The following is a 12,280-nucleotide window of genomic DNA, read 5'->3' as shown; positions in this document are numbered from 1 at the left end:
TGGGGGAGAGTGTAGAGGGAGCTTTACTCTGTATCTAACCCCGTACTGTACCTGTCCTGGGAGTGTTTGATGGGGACAGTGTAGAGGGAGCTTTACTCTGTTTCTAACCCCCGTACTGTACCTGTCCTGGGAGTGTTTGATGAGGACAGTGTAGAGGGAGCTTTACTCTGTATCTAACCCCGTACTGTACCTGTCCTGGGTGTGTTTGATGGGGACAGTGTAGAGGGAGCTTTACTCTGTATCTAACCCGTTTTATTTTTCAACCCCTTTCTTTTCCCGAGGTGGCCTTTATACCCCAGGCCCCCTTTATAAACATACTTATATTTTTAAAAATAACTTTATCAAAACCAGAAATAAACAAAACTCAAATTAAAATGCCATTCTCGGCGTCGACGATGCACTCCAGTCCCTGCGGTGCCCACCGGTCGCGGAAGGCCTCAAGCGTACCGGCGGACACCGCATGCTCCTTCTCCAGGGACACCCGGGCGCGAACGTAACCGCGGAAGAGGGGCAGGCAATCGGGGAGGACGGACTCCCCCGACGGCCCGCAACCTGGACCTGTGAATTGCCACCTTGGCCAGGCCCAGGAGCAGACCGACAAGGAGGTCCTCCTCCCGGCCCAAGCCCCTCCGCACCGGGTGCCCAAAGATCAGGAGCGTGGGACTGAAGTGCAGCCAGAATTTGAGGAGGTCCCCTTCAGATACTCAAAGAGGGGCTGCAACCTCGCACAGTCCAGAGATAATTGGCCTCACATGGGGCATCCCTGACGCACTCCTCTCCCAGACCAGACAATTTTCGGCGGGTTTTAAATGGGAGGAAAGAGAGACACCAGTCAGTGTACAGATATCACCCTGAGAGAGAGGGACTGAGAGACACCAGTCAGTGTACAGATATCTCCCTGAGAGAGAGGGGACTGAGAGACACCAGTCAGTGTACAGATATCTCCCTGAGAGAGAGGGGACTGAGAGACACCAGTCAGTGTACAGATATCACCCTGAGAGAGAGGGGACTGAGAGACACCAGTCAGTGTACAGTTATCTCCCTGAGAGAGGAAATTGCACATTGTGTAAACTCAGAATTCAGGATGTGTCTCCACATCATAAATATTTCACCATTTGAGTATAAGGAAGCCAGTTTGAAGGGAACTGCCTGCGGTTCAGCATTTCTTTCTGTCAATGGCAGTTCAGCTCCTGATGAAGAGTTTTCCGATTCTTCTCCTGTGCCTGTACTGGGGTAAGTGAGAACCGGAATGGGGAGAGCAGGGTTGAGCCACAGTGAGATAGGCTGGATGCAAATCATTCGGTGAAAGCCAAGGGGAAACATGCGGGAATACAGACAGCCTGGGAAAAGTGAAAAAGCTCGTTGGGAGGAAGCGACTGAGAATTGCCTGAACAGAGATTCGCTGACTCATCTCGAAACTCTCACTGTTCCCTCCCCATCGCCCTGTATCAATCCCCAAACTAATCCCACTGCCCCCGCTCTCTCCCCATATCCCTGTATCAATCCCCAAACTAATCCCACTGCCCCGCACTCTCCCCATATCCCTGTATCAATCCCCAAACTAATCCCACTGCCCCGCTCTCTCCCCATATCCCTGTATCAATCCCCAAACGAATCCCACTGCCCCCGCTCTCTCCCCATATCCCTGTATCAATCCCCAAACTAATCCCACTGCCCCGCACTCTCCCCATATCCCTGTATCAATCCCCAAACTAATCCCACTGCCCCGCTCTCTCCCCATATCCCTGTATCAATCCCCAAACTAATCCCACTGCCCCGCTCTCTCCCCATATCCCTGTATCAATCCCCAAACTAATCCCACTGCCCCGCTCTCTCCCCATATCCCTGTATCAATCCCCAAACTCATCCCACTGCCCCCGCTCTCTCCCCATATCCCTGTATCAATCCCCAAATTAATCCCACTGCCCCGCTCTCTCCCCATATCCCTGTATCAATCCCCAAACTAATCCCACTGCCCCGCTCTCTCCCCATATCCCTGTATCAATCCCCAAACTCATCCCACTGCCCTGCTCTCTCCCCATAGCCCTGTATCAATCCCCAAACTAATCCCACTGCCCCGCTCTCTCCCCATATCCCTGTATCAATCCTCAAACTAATCCCACTGCCCCACACGCTCCCCATATCCCTGTATCAATCCCCAAATTAATCCCACTGCCCCGCTCTCTCCCCATAGCCCTGTATCAATCCCCAAACTAATCCCACTGCCCCGCTCTCTCCCCATATCCCTGTATCAATCCCCAAACTCATCCCACTGCCCCGCTCTCTCCCCATAGCACTGTATCAATCCCCAAACTAATCCCACTGCCCCCGCTCTCTCCCCATAGCCCTGTATCAATCCCCAAACTAATCCCACTGTCCCGCTCTCTCCCCATAGCCCTGTTTCGGTCTGCCTCTTTACCTCTGTAGACTGATCCATCTCCACATCCTTGTGCGTTTTCTGCACTTGGCTGAATCTAGTTTCTAGTGGAGATTTGGTTTTAATTTTTCCACGACTGTTTTCTGCCGAACCTGGGGATAGAATAGAATCACAGAATGTATTCGGCACAGAAAGAGGCCACTCGGCCCATCGTGTCTGTGCTGGCCGATAAACGATCGCCCTATTCCAATCCCACCTTCCAGAATGTTCTCCGTAGCCCTGCAGTTTACGGCACTTGAGGTGCCTATCCAGACTCCTTTTGAATGAGTTGAGGGTCTCGGCCTCAACTACCCTTTCAGGCAGTGAGTTCCAGACCATCACCACCCTCTAGGTGAAAGGTTTTCCCCATCTCCCCTCTAATTTTTCGACCAATCACTTTAAATCTCTGCCCCCTCGTCACTGACCTCTCTGCTAAGGTGAATAGACCCTTCACCTCCACTCCATCCAGACCCCTCAAAATGTTGTACATTTCAATCAGATCTCCCCTCAGCCTTCTCTGTTCTAAGGAGAACAACCCCAGCCTATCCAATCTTTCCTCATAGCTGCATTTTTCCAGTCCTGGCAACATCCTCGTAAATCTCCTCTGTACCCTCTCTAGTGCAAATACATCCTTTCTGTAATGAGGTGACCAGAACTGCACACAGTACTCAAGTAGTGGCCTAACCAATGATTTATACAGTTCCAGCATAACCTCCCTGCTCTTATATTCTATACCTCAGCTAATAAAGGAAAGGATTCCTTCTTAACCACCTTATCGACCTGTCCTGCTACCTTCAGGGATCTGTGGACATTCACTCCAACGTCCCTCACTTCCTCTACACCTCTCCGTATTCTCCCATTAATCATGTATTCCTTTGCCTTGTTTGACCTCCCCAAATGCATCACCTCACATTTCTCCAGGTCAAATTCCATTTGCCACTTTTCTGCCCATCTGACCAGACCATCAATATCTTCCTGCAGCCTACAGCTTATCCTCCTCGCTATCTACCACACGGCCAATCTTTGTGTCATTCACAAACTTCTTGATCACTCCCCCTCCATTTACATCCAAATTGTTAATATATATCACAAACAGCAGGGGACCCAGTACTGAGCCCTGTGGAACACCACTGGAAACAGCCCTCCTGTCGCGAAAACGCCCGTCAACAATTACCCCTTGTTTCCTGCCACTGAGTCAATTTTGTATCCACCTTGCTGCATTTCCCTGGATCCCACGGGATTTTATCTTTTTTAACCAGTCTGCCATGTGGAACCTTGTCAAAAGCCTTGCTAAAATCCATGTAGATCACATCGACTGCACTACCCTCATCGATCTTCCTTGTTACTTCTTCAAAAAATTCGATCGAGTTGTTCAAACAAGATCTTCCCTTAACAAATCCATGCTGACTATCCTTGATTAACCTGTGCCTTTCTAAGTGACAGTTTATCCCTGTCCCTCGGAATAGATTCCAATAATTTTCCTACTACTGAGGTTAGTCTGACTGGCCTGTAATTATTCAGTCTGTCCCTTGCTCCCTTTTTAAACAGAGGTACAATGTTAGCAGTTCTCCAATCCTCCGGCACCACACCTGTATACAGTGAGGACTGGAAAATGATGGTCAGACCCTCTGCTATTTCCTCTCTTGCTTCTTTTCACAGCCTAGGATACATTTCATCTGACCCTGGTGGTTTATCAACTTTCAAGGATGCTAATCCCATTAATACTTCCTCTCTCCCTATGTTTATCACATCCAATACTTCACACTTTTCCTCCTTAACTACAATATCTGCATCGTCCCCCTCTTTCCTGAAGACAAACACAAAGTATTCATTGATAACCAGACCAATATCTTCCATTCCTACACATAAGTTACCTTTTTGGTCTTTTATGGGCCCAACTCTCTCCTTAGTTTTCCTCTTACTCTTAATGTATTGATAAAATATCTTTGGGTTCACTTTGGTTTTGCTTGCCAATATTCTTTCATGCCCTCTCTTTGCTTTCCTAATTTCCTTTTTGATTTCACCCCTCCACTTTCTATACTCCTCTCGGCTTTCTGTAGTATTGAGATCTCAGTGTCGGACATAAGCTTTCCTTTTCTGCCTTATCTTACCCTGCAGGCTCCTCGACATCCATGGGGCTCTAGATTTGGCCGTCTCACCCTTTTTCTTTGTGGGAACATGTTTACTCTGAACCCCTTGAATCTCCCCTTTGAATGCCTCCCACTGTTCTGACACTGATTTACCTCCAAGTAGCTGTTCCCAGTCCACTTTTGCTAAATCACTCCTCAGTTTAGTAAAATTGGCTTTGCCCCAATTGAGAACTCTAACGCATGTTCTATCCCTGTCCTTTTCCATAATTATGTTAAAACTGACTGAATTATGATCACTACTTCCAAAATTCCCCGCACTCCCACCCCTTCCACCTGCCCATCTTCATTTCCGAAAACGAAGTCGAAAACTAGTCTGTCTCTTGTTGGGCTTGCGACATACTGGGCAAAAAAAAGTTCTCCTGAGTGCACCTCAAGAATTCTGCTCCCTCAATTCCTTTCACACGAAGGCTATCCCAGTTAATAACGGGGTAGTTAAAATCCCCTGCTATTACTGCCCCATTGTTCTTACACTTCTCAGAGATTTGCCGACATATCTGCTCTTCTATCTCCCTCTGACTGTTTGGGGGGTCTATAGTACACTGCCAGCAGTGTGATTGCCCCTTTTTTGTTCCTAAGCTCAATCCATTTGGCCTCATTTGATGAACCTTCCAACAGATCATCCCTCCTCACATCTGTAATAGTTTCCTTGACCAAAATTGCCACTCCCCCTCCTTTCTTATCCCCCTCCCTACTGCATCTGAAAACCCAGTTTCCAGGAATGTTGAGCTGCCGTTCCTGTCCCTCCTTGAGCCATGTTTCTGTTACAGCTATGATATCATACTCCCACATGTCTATCTGTGCCCTCGGCCCAACTGCTTCAAAAGGGATACTCCTCGCATTGAAATCAATCCCCTTGAGCACTGCCAAACTCTTTTCACTTTTCCAGCCTTCGTTTCCTCTGTCTTCCCGACTCATCCATTAATTTGCCACCTTCCATTTTCACTTCTGAATTTTGACCCAACTGAGTCTCCCCTCAGGTCCCCATCCCCCCTGCCAAACCAGTTTAAACCCTCCCCAACGGCACGAGCAAAACGTCCCGCAAGGAACTCAGTCCAGGATCGGTTCAGGGGCGACCCGTCCGGCCTGCACAGGTCCCATCTCCCCCCCCCCCCCCACCAGAGCCGGTCCCAATGTCCCAGGAATCCGAAGCCCTCCCTCCTGCACCATCTTTCCATCTGTCTTACCCTGCGATTTCTAGACACTGGGAGGAATCCGGAGTTGACGACGTTTGAGGTCCTGCTTGTTAATTCCGGACCGTGCTCCCTAAATTCTGACTGCAGGACCACATCCCTCTTTCCACCTGGGTCGTTGGTTCCGATGTGGACCACGACTGCTGGCTCTTCCCCGTCCCCCTTCAGGATGATCTGCAGCCGCTCAGTGACATCCCTGACCCTGGCACCAGGGAGGCAACACACCATTCTGAATTCACGTCAGTGGAGCTCTCAGCCTTATCTCTGACTCTCTCTCTCCCCCTGTCTCTGCTGCTTTAAGACTCCCCTCAAAAGCTAAACCCTCCGACCAATGTATTGATCGCCTGTCCCGAATAAAACCACATGTGACTCAGGGTTGAATTTCCTGGCCTGCTGTTGTGCGTTGGGAAGCTTGACTGCAACATGGAGACTTTGACGCGGGGGACGTGCGCTTGTCAAATGCGGGAATCACTTGCACCCCCCCCCCTCCGTCTGATGAACTGATGACTGCCCTCTGACCTTCTGCCCCGTCAAGAAATCGCACCCTCAGAGAATTTCAATATCGAAACAGAACAAGGAACGACCTTCAACAGGAGCCGAGATTCGTACTTTGGACAAAGGGTGGCTCAAATTGAGAGCGGCAAGAAGAAGTGGTGAGTCAGAAGGAGAGGGGATTTGAGAGAAATCACCCAGAGACAGCAGTCAGTGTACAGATATCTCCCTGAGAGAAAGGGGACTGAGAGACACCAGTCAGTGTACAGATATCTCCCTGAGAGAGAGGGGACTGAGAGACACCAGTCAGTGTACAGATATCTCCCTGAGAGAGAGGGGACTGAGAGACACCAGTCAATGTACAGATATCACCCTGAGAGAGAGGGGACTGAGAGACACCAGTCAGTGTACAGATATCTCCCGGAGAGAGAGGGGACTGAGAGACACCAGTCAGTGTACAGATATCACCCAGAGAGAGAGATGGACTGAGAGACACCAGTCCGTGTACAGATATCTCCCTGAGAGAGAGGGGACTGAGAGACACCAGTCAGTGTACAGATATCTCCCGGAGAGAGAGGAGACTGAGAGACACCAGTCAGTGTACAGATATCACCCTGAGAGAGAGAGGACTGAGAGACACCAGTCAGTGTACAGATATCACCCTGAGAGAGAGGGGACTGAGAGACACCAGTCAGTGTAAAGATATCACCCTGAGAGAGAGGGGGGATTGAGAGACACCAGTCAGTGTACAGATATCACCCAGAGAGAGGGACTGAGAGACACCAGTCAGTGTACAGATATCACCCTGAGAGAGGGACTGAGAGACACCAGTCAGTGTACAGATATCACCCTGAGAGAGAGGGGACTGAGAGACACCAGTCAGTGTACAAATCTCTCCCGGAGAGAGAGGGGATTGAGAGACACCAGTCAGTTTACAGATCACTCCCGGAGAGAGAGGGGATTGAGAGACACTAGTCAGTGTACAGATATCTCACTGAGAAAGAGGGGATTGAGAGACTCCAGTCAATGTACAGATATCACCCTGAGAGAGAGGGGACTGAGAGACAACAGTCAGTGTACAGATATCACCCTGAGAGAGAAGGGACTGAGAGACACCAGTCAGTGTACAGATATCACCCTGAGAGAGAGAGGACTGAGAGACACCAGTCAGTGTACAGAGATCACCCTGAGAGAGAGGGGACTGAGAGACACAAGTCAGTGTACAGATATCACCCTGAGAGAGAGAGGGACTGAGAGACACCAGTCAGTGTACAGATATCACCCTGAGAGAGAGGGGACTGAGAGACACCAGTCAGTGTACAGATATCTCCCTGAGAGAGAGGGGACTGAGAGACACCAGTCAGTGTACAGATATCTCCCTGAGAGAGGGACTGAGAGACACCAGTCAGTGTACCGATATCTCCCTGAGAGAGAGGACTGAGAGACACCAGTCAGTGTACAGATATCACCCTGAGAGAGAGGGGTCTGAGAGACACCAGTCAGTGTACAGATATCACCCTGAGAGAGAGGAGACTGAGAGACACCAGTCAGTGTACAGATATCTCCCTGAGAGAGAGGGGACTGAGAGACAACAGTCAGTGTACAGATATCACCCTGAGAGAGAGGGATCTGAGAGACACCAGTCAGTGTACAGATATCACCCTTAGAGAGAGGGGACTGAGAGACACCAGTCAGTGTACAGATATCTCCCTGAGAAAGAGGGGACTGAGACACCAGTCAATGTACAGATATCACGCTGAGAGAGAGGGTACTGAGAGACACCAGTCAGTGTACAGATATCTCCCTGAGAGAGAGGGGACTGAGAGACACCAGTCAGTGTACAGATATCTCCCTGAGAGAGGGACTGAGAGACACCAGTCAGTGCACAGATATCACCCTGAGAGAGAGGGGACTGAGAGACACCAGTCAGTGTACAGATATCACCCTGAGAGAGAGGGGACTGAGAGTCACCAGTCAGTGTACAGATATCACCCTGAGAGAGTGGGATTGAGAGACACCAGTCAGTGTACAGATATCACCCTGAGAGAGAGGGGACTGAGAGACACCAGTCAGTGTACAGATATCACCCTGAGAGAGAGGGGACTGAGAGACACCAGTCAGTGCACAGATATCTCCCTGAGAGAGAGGGGACTGAGAGACAACAGTCAGTGTACAGATATCACCCTGAGAGAGAGGGGTCTGAGAGACACCAGTCAGTGTACAGATATCACCCTGAGAGGGAGGGGACTGAGAGACACCAGTCAGTGTACAGATATCTCCCTAAGAAAGAGGGGACTGAGAGACACCAGTCAGTGTACAGATATCTCCCTCAGAGAGAGGGGACTGAGAGACACCAGTCAGTCTACAGATATCGCCCTGACAGTGAGGGTACTGAGCGACACCAGTCAGTGTACAGACAGCACCCTGAGAGAGAGGGTACTGAGAGACACCAGTCAGTCTACAGATATCGCCCTGAGAGTGAGGGTACCGAGAGACACCAGTCAGTGTACAAATCTCTCCCGGAGAGAGAGGGGATTGAGAGACACCAGTCAGTTTACAGATCACTCCCGGAGAGAGAGGGGATTGAGAGACTCCAGTCAATGTACAGATATCACCCTGAGAGAGAGGGGACTGAGAGACACCAGTCAGTGTACAGATATCACCCTGAGAGAGAAGGGACTGAGAGACACCAGTCAGTGTACAGATATCACCCTGAGAGAGAAGGGACTGAGAGACACCAGTCAGTGTACAGATATCACCCTGAGAGAGAGAGGACTGAGAGACACCATTCAGTGTACAGATATCACCCTGAGAGAGAGGGGACTGAGAGACACCAGTCAGTGTACAGATATCTCCCTGAGAGAGAGGGGACTGAGAGACACCAGTCAGTGTACAGATATCTCCCTGAGAGAGAGGGGACTGAGAGACACCAGTCAGTGTACAGATATCTCCCTGAGAGAGGGACTGAGAGACACCAGTCAGTGTACCGATATCTCGCTGAGAGAGAGGACTGAGAGACACCAGTCAGTGTACAGATATCTCCCTGAGAGAGGGACTGAGAGACACCAGTCAGTGTACCGATATCTCGCTGAGAGAGAGGACTGAGAGACACCAGTCAGTGTACAGATATTACCCTGAGAGAGAGGGGATTGAGAGACACCAGTCAGTGTACAGATATCACCCTGAGAGAGAGGGGACTGAGAGACACCAGTCAGTGTACAGATATCTCCCTGAGAGAGAGGGGACTGAGAGACAACAGTCAGTGTACAGATATCACCCTGAGAGAGAGGGGTCTGAGAGACACCAGTCAGTGTACAGATATCACCCTGAGAGAGAGGGGACTGAGAGACACCAGTCAGTGTACAGATATCTCCCTAAGAAAGAGGGGACTGAGAGACACCAGTCAGTGTACAGATATCTCCCTCAGAGAGAGGGGACTGAGAGACACCAGTCAGTCTACAGATATCGCCCTGACAGTGAGGGTACTGAGCGACACCAGTCAGTGTACAGACAGCACCCTGAGAGAGAGGGTACTGAGAGACACCAGTCAGTCTACAGATATCGACCTGAGAGTGAGGGTACCGAGAGACACCAGTCAGTGTACAAATCTCTCCCGGAGAGAGAGGGGATTGAGAGACACCAGTCAGTTTACAGATCACTCCCGGAGAGAGAGGGGATTGAGAGACTCCAGTCAATGTACAGATATCACCCTGAGAGAGAGGGGACTGAGAGACACCAGTCAGTGTACAGATATCACCCTGAGAGAGAAGGAACTGAGAGACACCAGTCAGTGTACAGATATCACCCTGAGAGAGAGAGGACTGAGAGACACCAGTCAGTGTACAGATATCACCCTGAGAGAGAGGGGACTGAGAGACACCAGTCAGTGTAAAGATATCACCCTGAGAGAGAGGGGGGACTGAGAGACACCAGTCAGTGTACAGATATCTCCCTGAGAGAGAGGGACTGAGAGACACCAGTCAGTGTACAGATATCACCCTGAGAGAGAGAGGACTGAGAGACACCAGTCAGTGTACAGATATCACCCTGAGAGAGAGGGGACTGAGAGACACCAGTCAGTGTAAAGATATCACGCTGAGAGAGAGGGGGGACTGAGAGACACCAGTCAGTGAACAGATATCACCCAGAGAGAGGGACTGAGAGACACCAGTCAGTGTACAGATATCACCCTGAGAGAGGGACTGAGAGACACCAGTCAGTGTACAGATATCACCCTGAGAGAGAGGGGACTGAGAGACACCAGTCAGTGTAAAGATATCACCCTGAGAGAGAGGGGGGACTGAGAGACACCAGTCAGTGTACAGATATCTCCCTGAGAGAGAGGGGACTGAGAGACACCAGTCAGTGTACAGATATCACCCTGAGAGAAAGGGGACTGAGAGAAACCAGTCAGTGTACAGATATCACCCTGAGAGAGAGAGGGACTGAGAGACAACAGTCAGTGTACAGATATCACCCTGAGAGAGAGGGGACTGAGAGACACCAGTCAGTGTACAGATATCACCCTGAGAGAGAGGGGACTGAGAGACACCAGTCAGTGTACAGATATCACCCTGAGAGAGAGGGGACTGAGAGACACCAGTCAGTGTACAGATATCTCCCTGAGAGAGGGACTGAGAGACACCAGTCAGTGTACCGATATCTCCCTGAGAGAGAGGACTGAGAGACACCAGTCAGTGTACAGATATCACCCTGAGAGAGAGGGGATTGAGAGACACCAGTCAGTGTACAGATATCACCCTGAGAGTGAGGGGTCTGAGAGACACCAGTCAGTGTACAGATATCACCCTGAGAGAGAGGGGACTGAGAGACACCAGTCAGTGTACAGATATCTCCCTGAGAGAGAGGGGACTGAGAGACAACAGTCAGTGTACAGATATCACCCTGAGAGAGAGGGGTCTGAGAGACACCAGTCAGTGTACAGATATCACCCTGAGAGAGAGGGGACTGAGAGACACCAGTCAGTGTACAGATATCTCCCTGAGAAAGAGGGGATTGAGAGACACCAGTCAATGTACAGATATCACCCTGAGAGAGAGGGTACTGAGAGACACCAGTCAGTGTACAGATATCTCCCTGAGAGAGAGGGTACTGAGAGACACCAGTCAGTCTACAGATATCGCCCTGAGAGTGAGGGTACCGAGAGACACCAGTCAGTGTACAAATCTCTCCCGGAGAGAGAGGGGATTGACAGACACCAGTCAGTTTACAGATCACTCCCGGAGAGAGAGGGGATTGAGAGACACTAGTCAGTGTACAGATATCTCACTGAGAGAGAGGGGATTGAGAGACTCCAGTCAATGTACAGATATCACCCTGAGAGAGAGGGGACTGAGAGACAACAGTCAGTGTACAGATATCACCCTGAGAGAGAAGGGACTGAGAGACACCAGTCAGTGTACAGATATCCCCCTGAGAGAGAGGGGCCTGAGAGACACCAGTCAGTGTACAGATATCACCCTGAGAGAGAGGGGACTGAGAGACACCAGTCAGTGTACAGATAGCACCCTGAGAGATAGGGGCCTGAGAGACACCAGTCAGTGTACAGATAACTCCCTGAGAGAGAGGGACTGAGATACACCAGTCAGTGTACAGATATCACCCTGAGAGAGAAGGGACTGAGAGACACCAGTCAGTGTACAGATATCTCCCTGAGAGAGAGGGGACTGAGAGACACCAGTCAGTGGACAGATAACTCCCGGAGAGAGAGGGACTGAGATACACCAGTCAGTGTACAGATATCACCCAGAGAGAGAAGCGACTGAGAGACACCAGTCAGTGTACAGATATCTCCCTGAGAGAGAGGGGACTGAGAGACACCAGTCAGTGTACAGATATCACCCTGAGAGAGAAGGAGTGACAGACACCAGTCAGTGTACAGATATCAACCTGAGAGAGAGAGGACTGAGAGACGCAAGTCAGTGTACAGATATCACCCTGAGAGAGAGGGGTCTGAGAGACACCAGTCAGTGTACAGATATCTCCCTGAGAGAGAAGGGACTTAGAGACAC

General features: G+C 50.2%; 1 protein-coding gene across 1 annotated transcript in view; it reads left to right on the top strand.

Moving 5' to 3' along the window:
* Positions 1 to 1,126: 1,126 nt before the first annotated feature.
* Positions 1,127 to 12,280, top strand: part of LOC137366749 (integrin alpha-M-like) — a gene marked incomplete at its 3' end in the record, with an annotated part of 213,818 nt that continues 202,664 nt past the window's right edge. Inside the window, exons 1-2 of the mRNA XM_068028404.1 lie at positions 1,127 to 1,233; positions 6,292 to 6,409. Coding sequence (XP_067884505.1) covers positions 1,176 to 1,233; positions 6,292 to 6,409 — 176 coding nt within the window. The remainder of the gene's footprint in view (positions 1,234 to 6,291; positions 6,410 to 12,280) is intronic.

Source organism: Heterodontus francisci, unplaced genomic scaffold (assembly GCF_036365525.1).
Source record: "Heterodontus francisci isolate sHetFra1 unplaced genomic scaffold, sHetFra1.hap1 HAP1_SCAFFOLD_991, whole genome shotgun sequence".
Classification (NCBI taxonomy): Eukaryota; Metazoa; Chordata; class Chondrichthyes; order Heterodontiformes; family Heterodontidae; genus Heterodontus; species Heterodontus francisci.
Note: the sequence above shows the minus strand (reverse complement) of the source record. Positions and strands in the feature narration are given on the sequence as shown.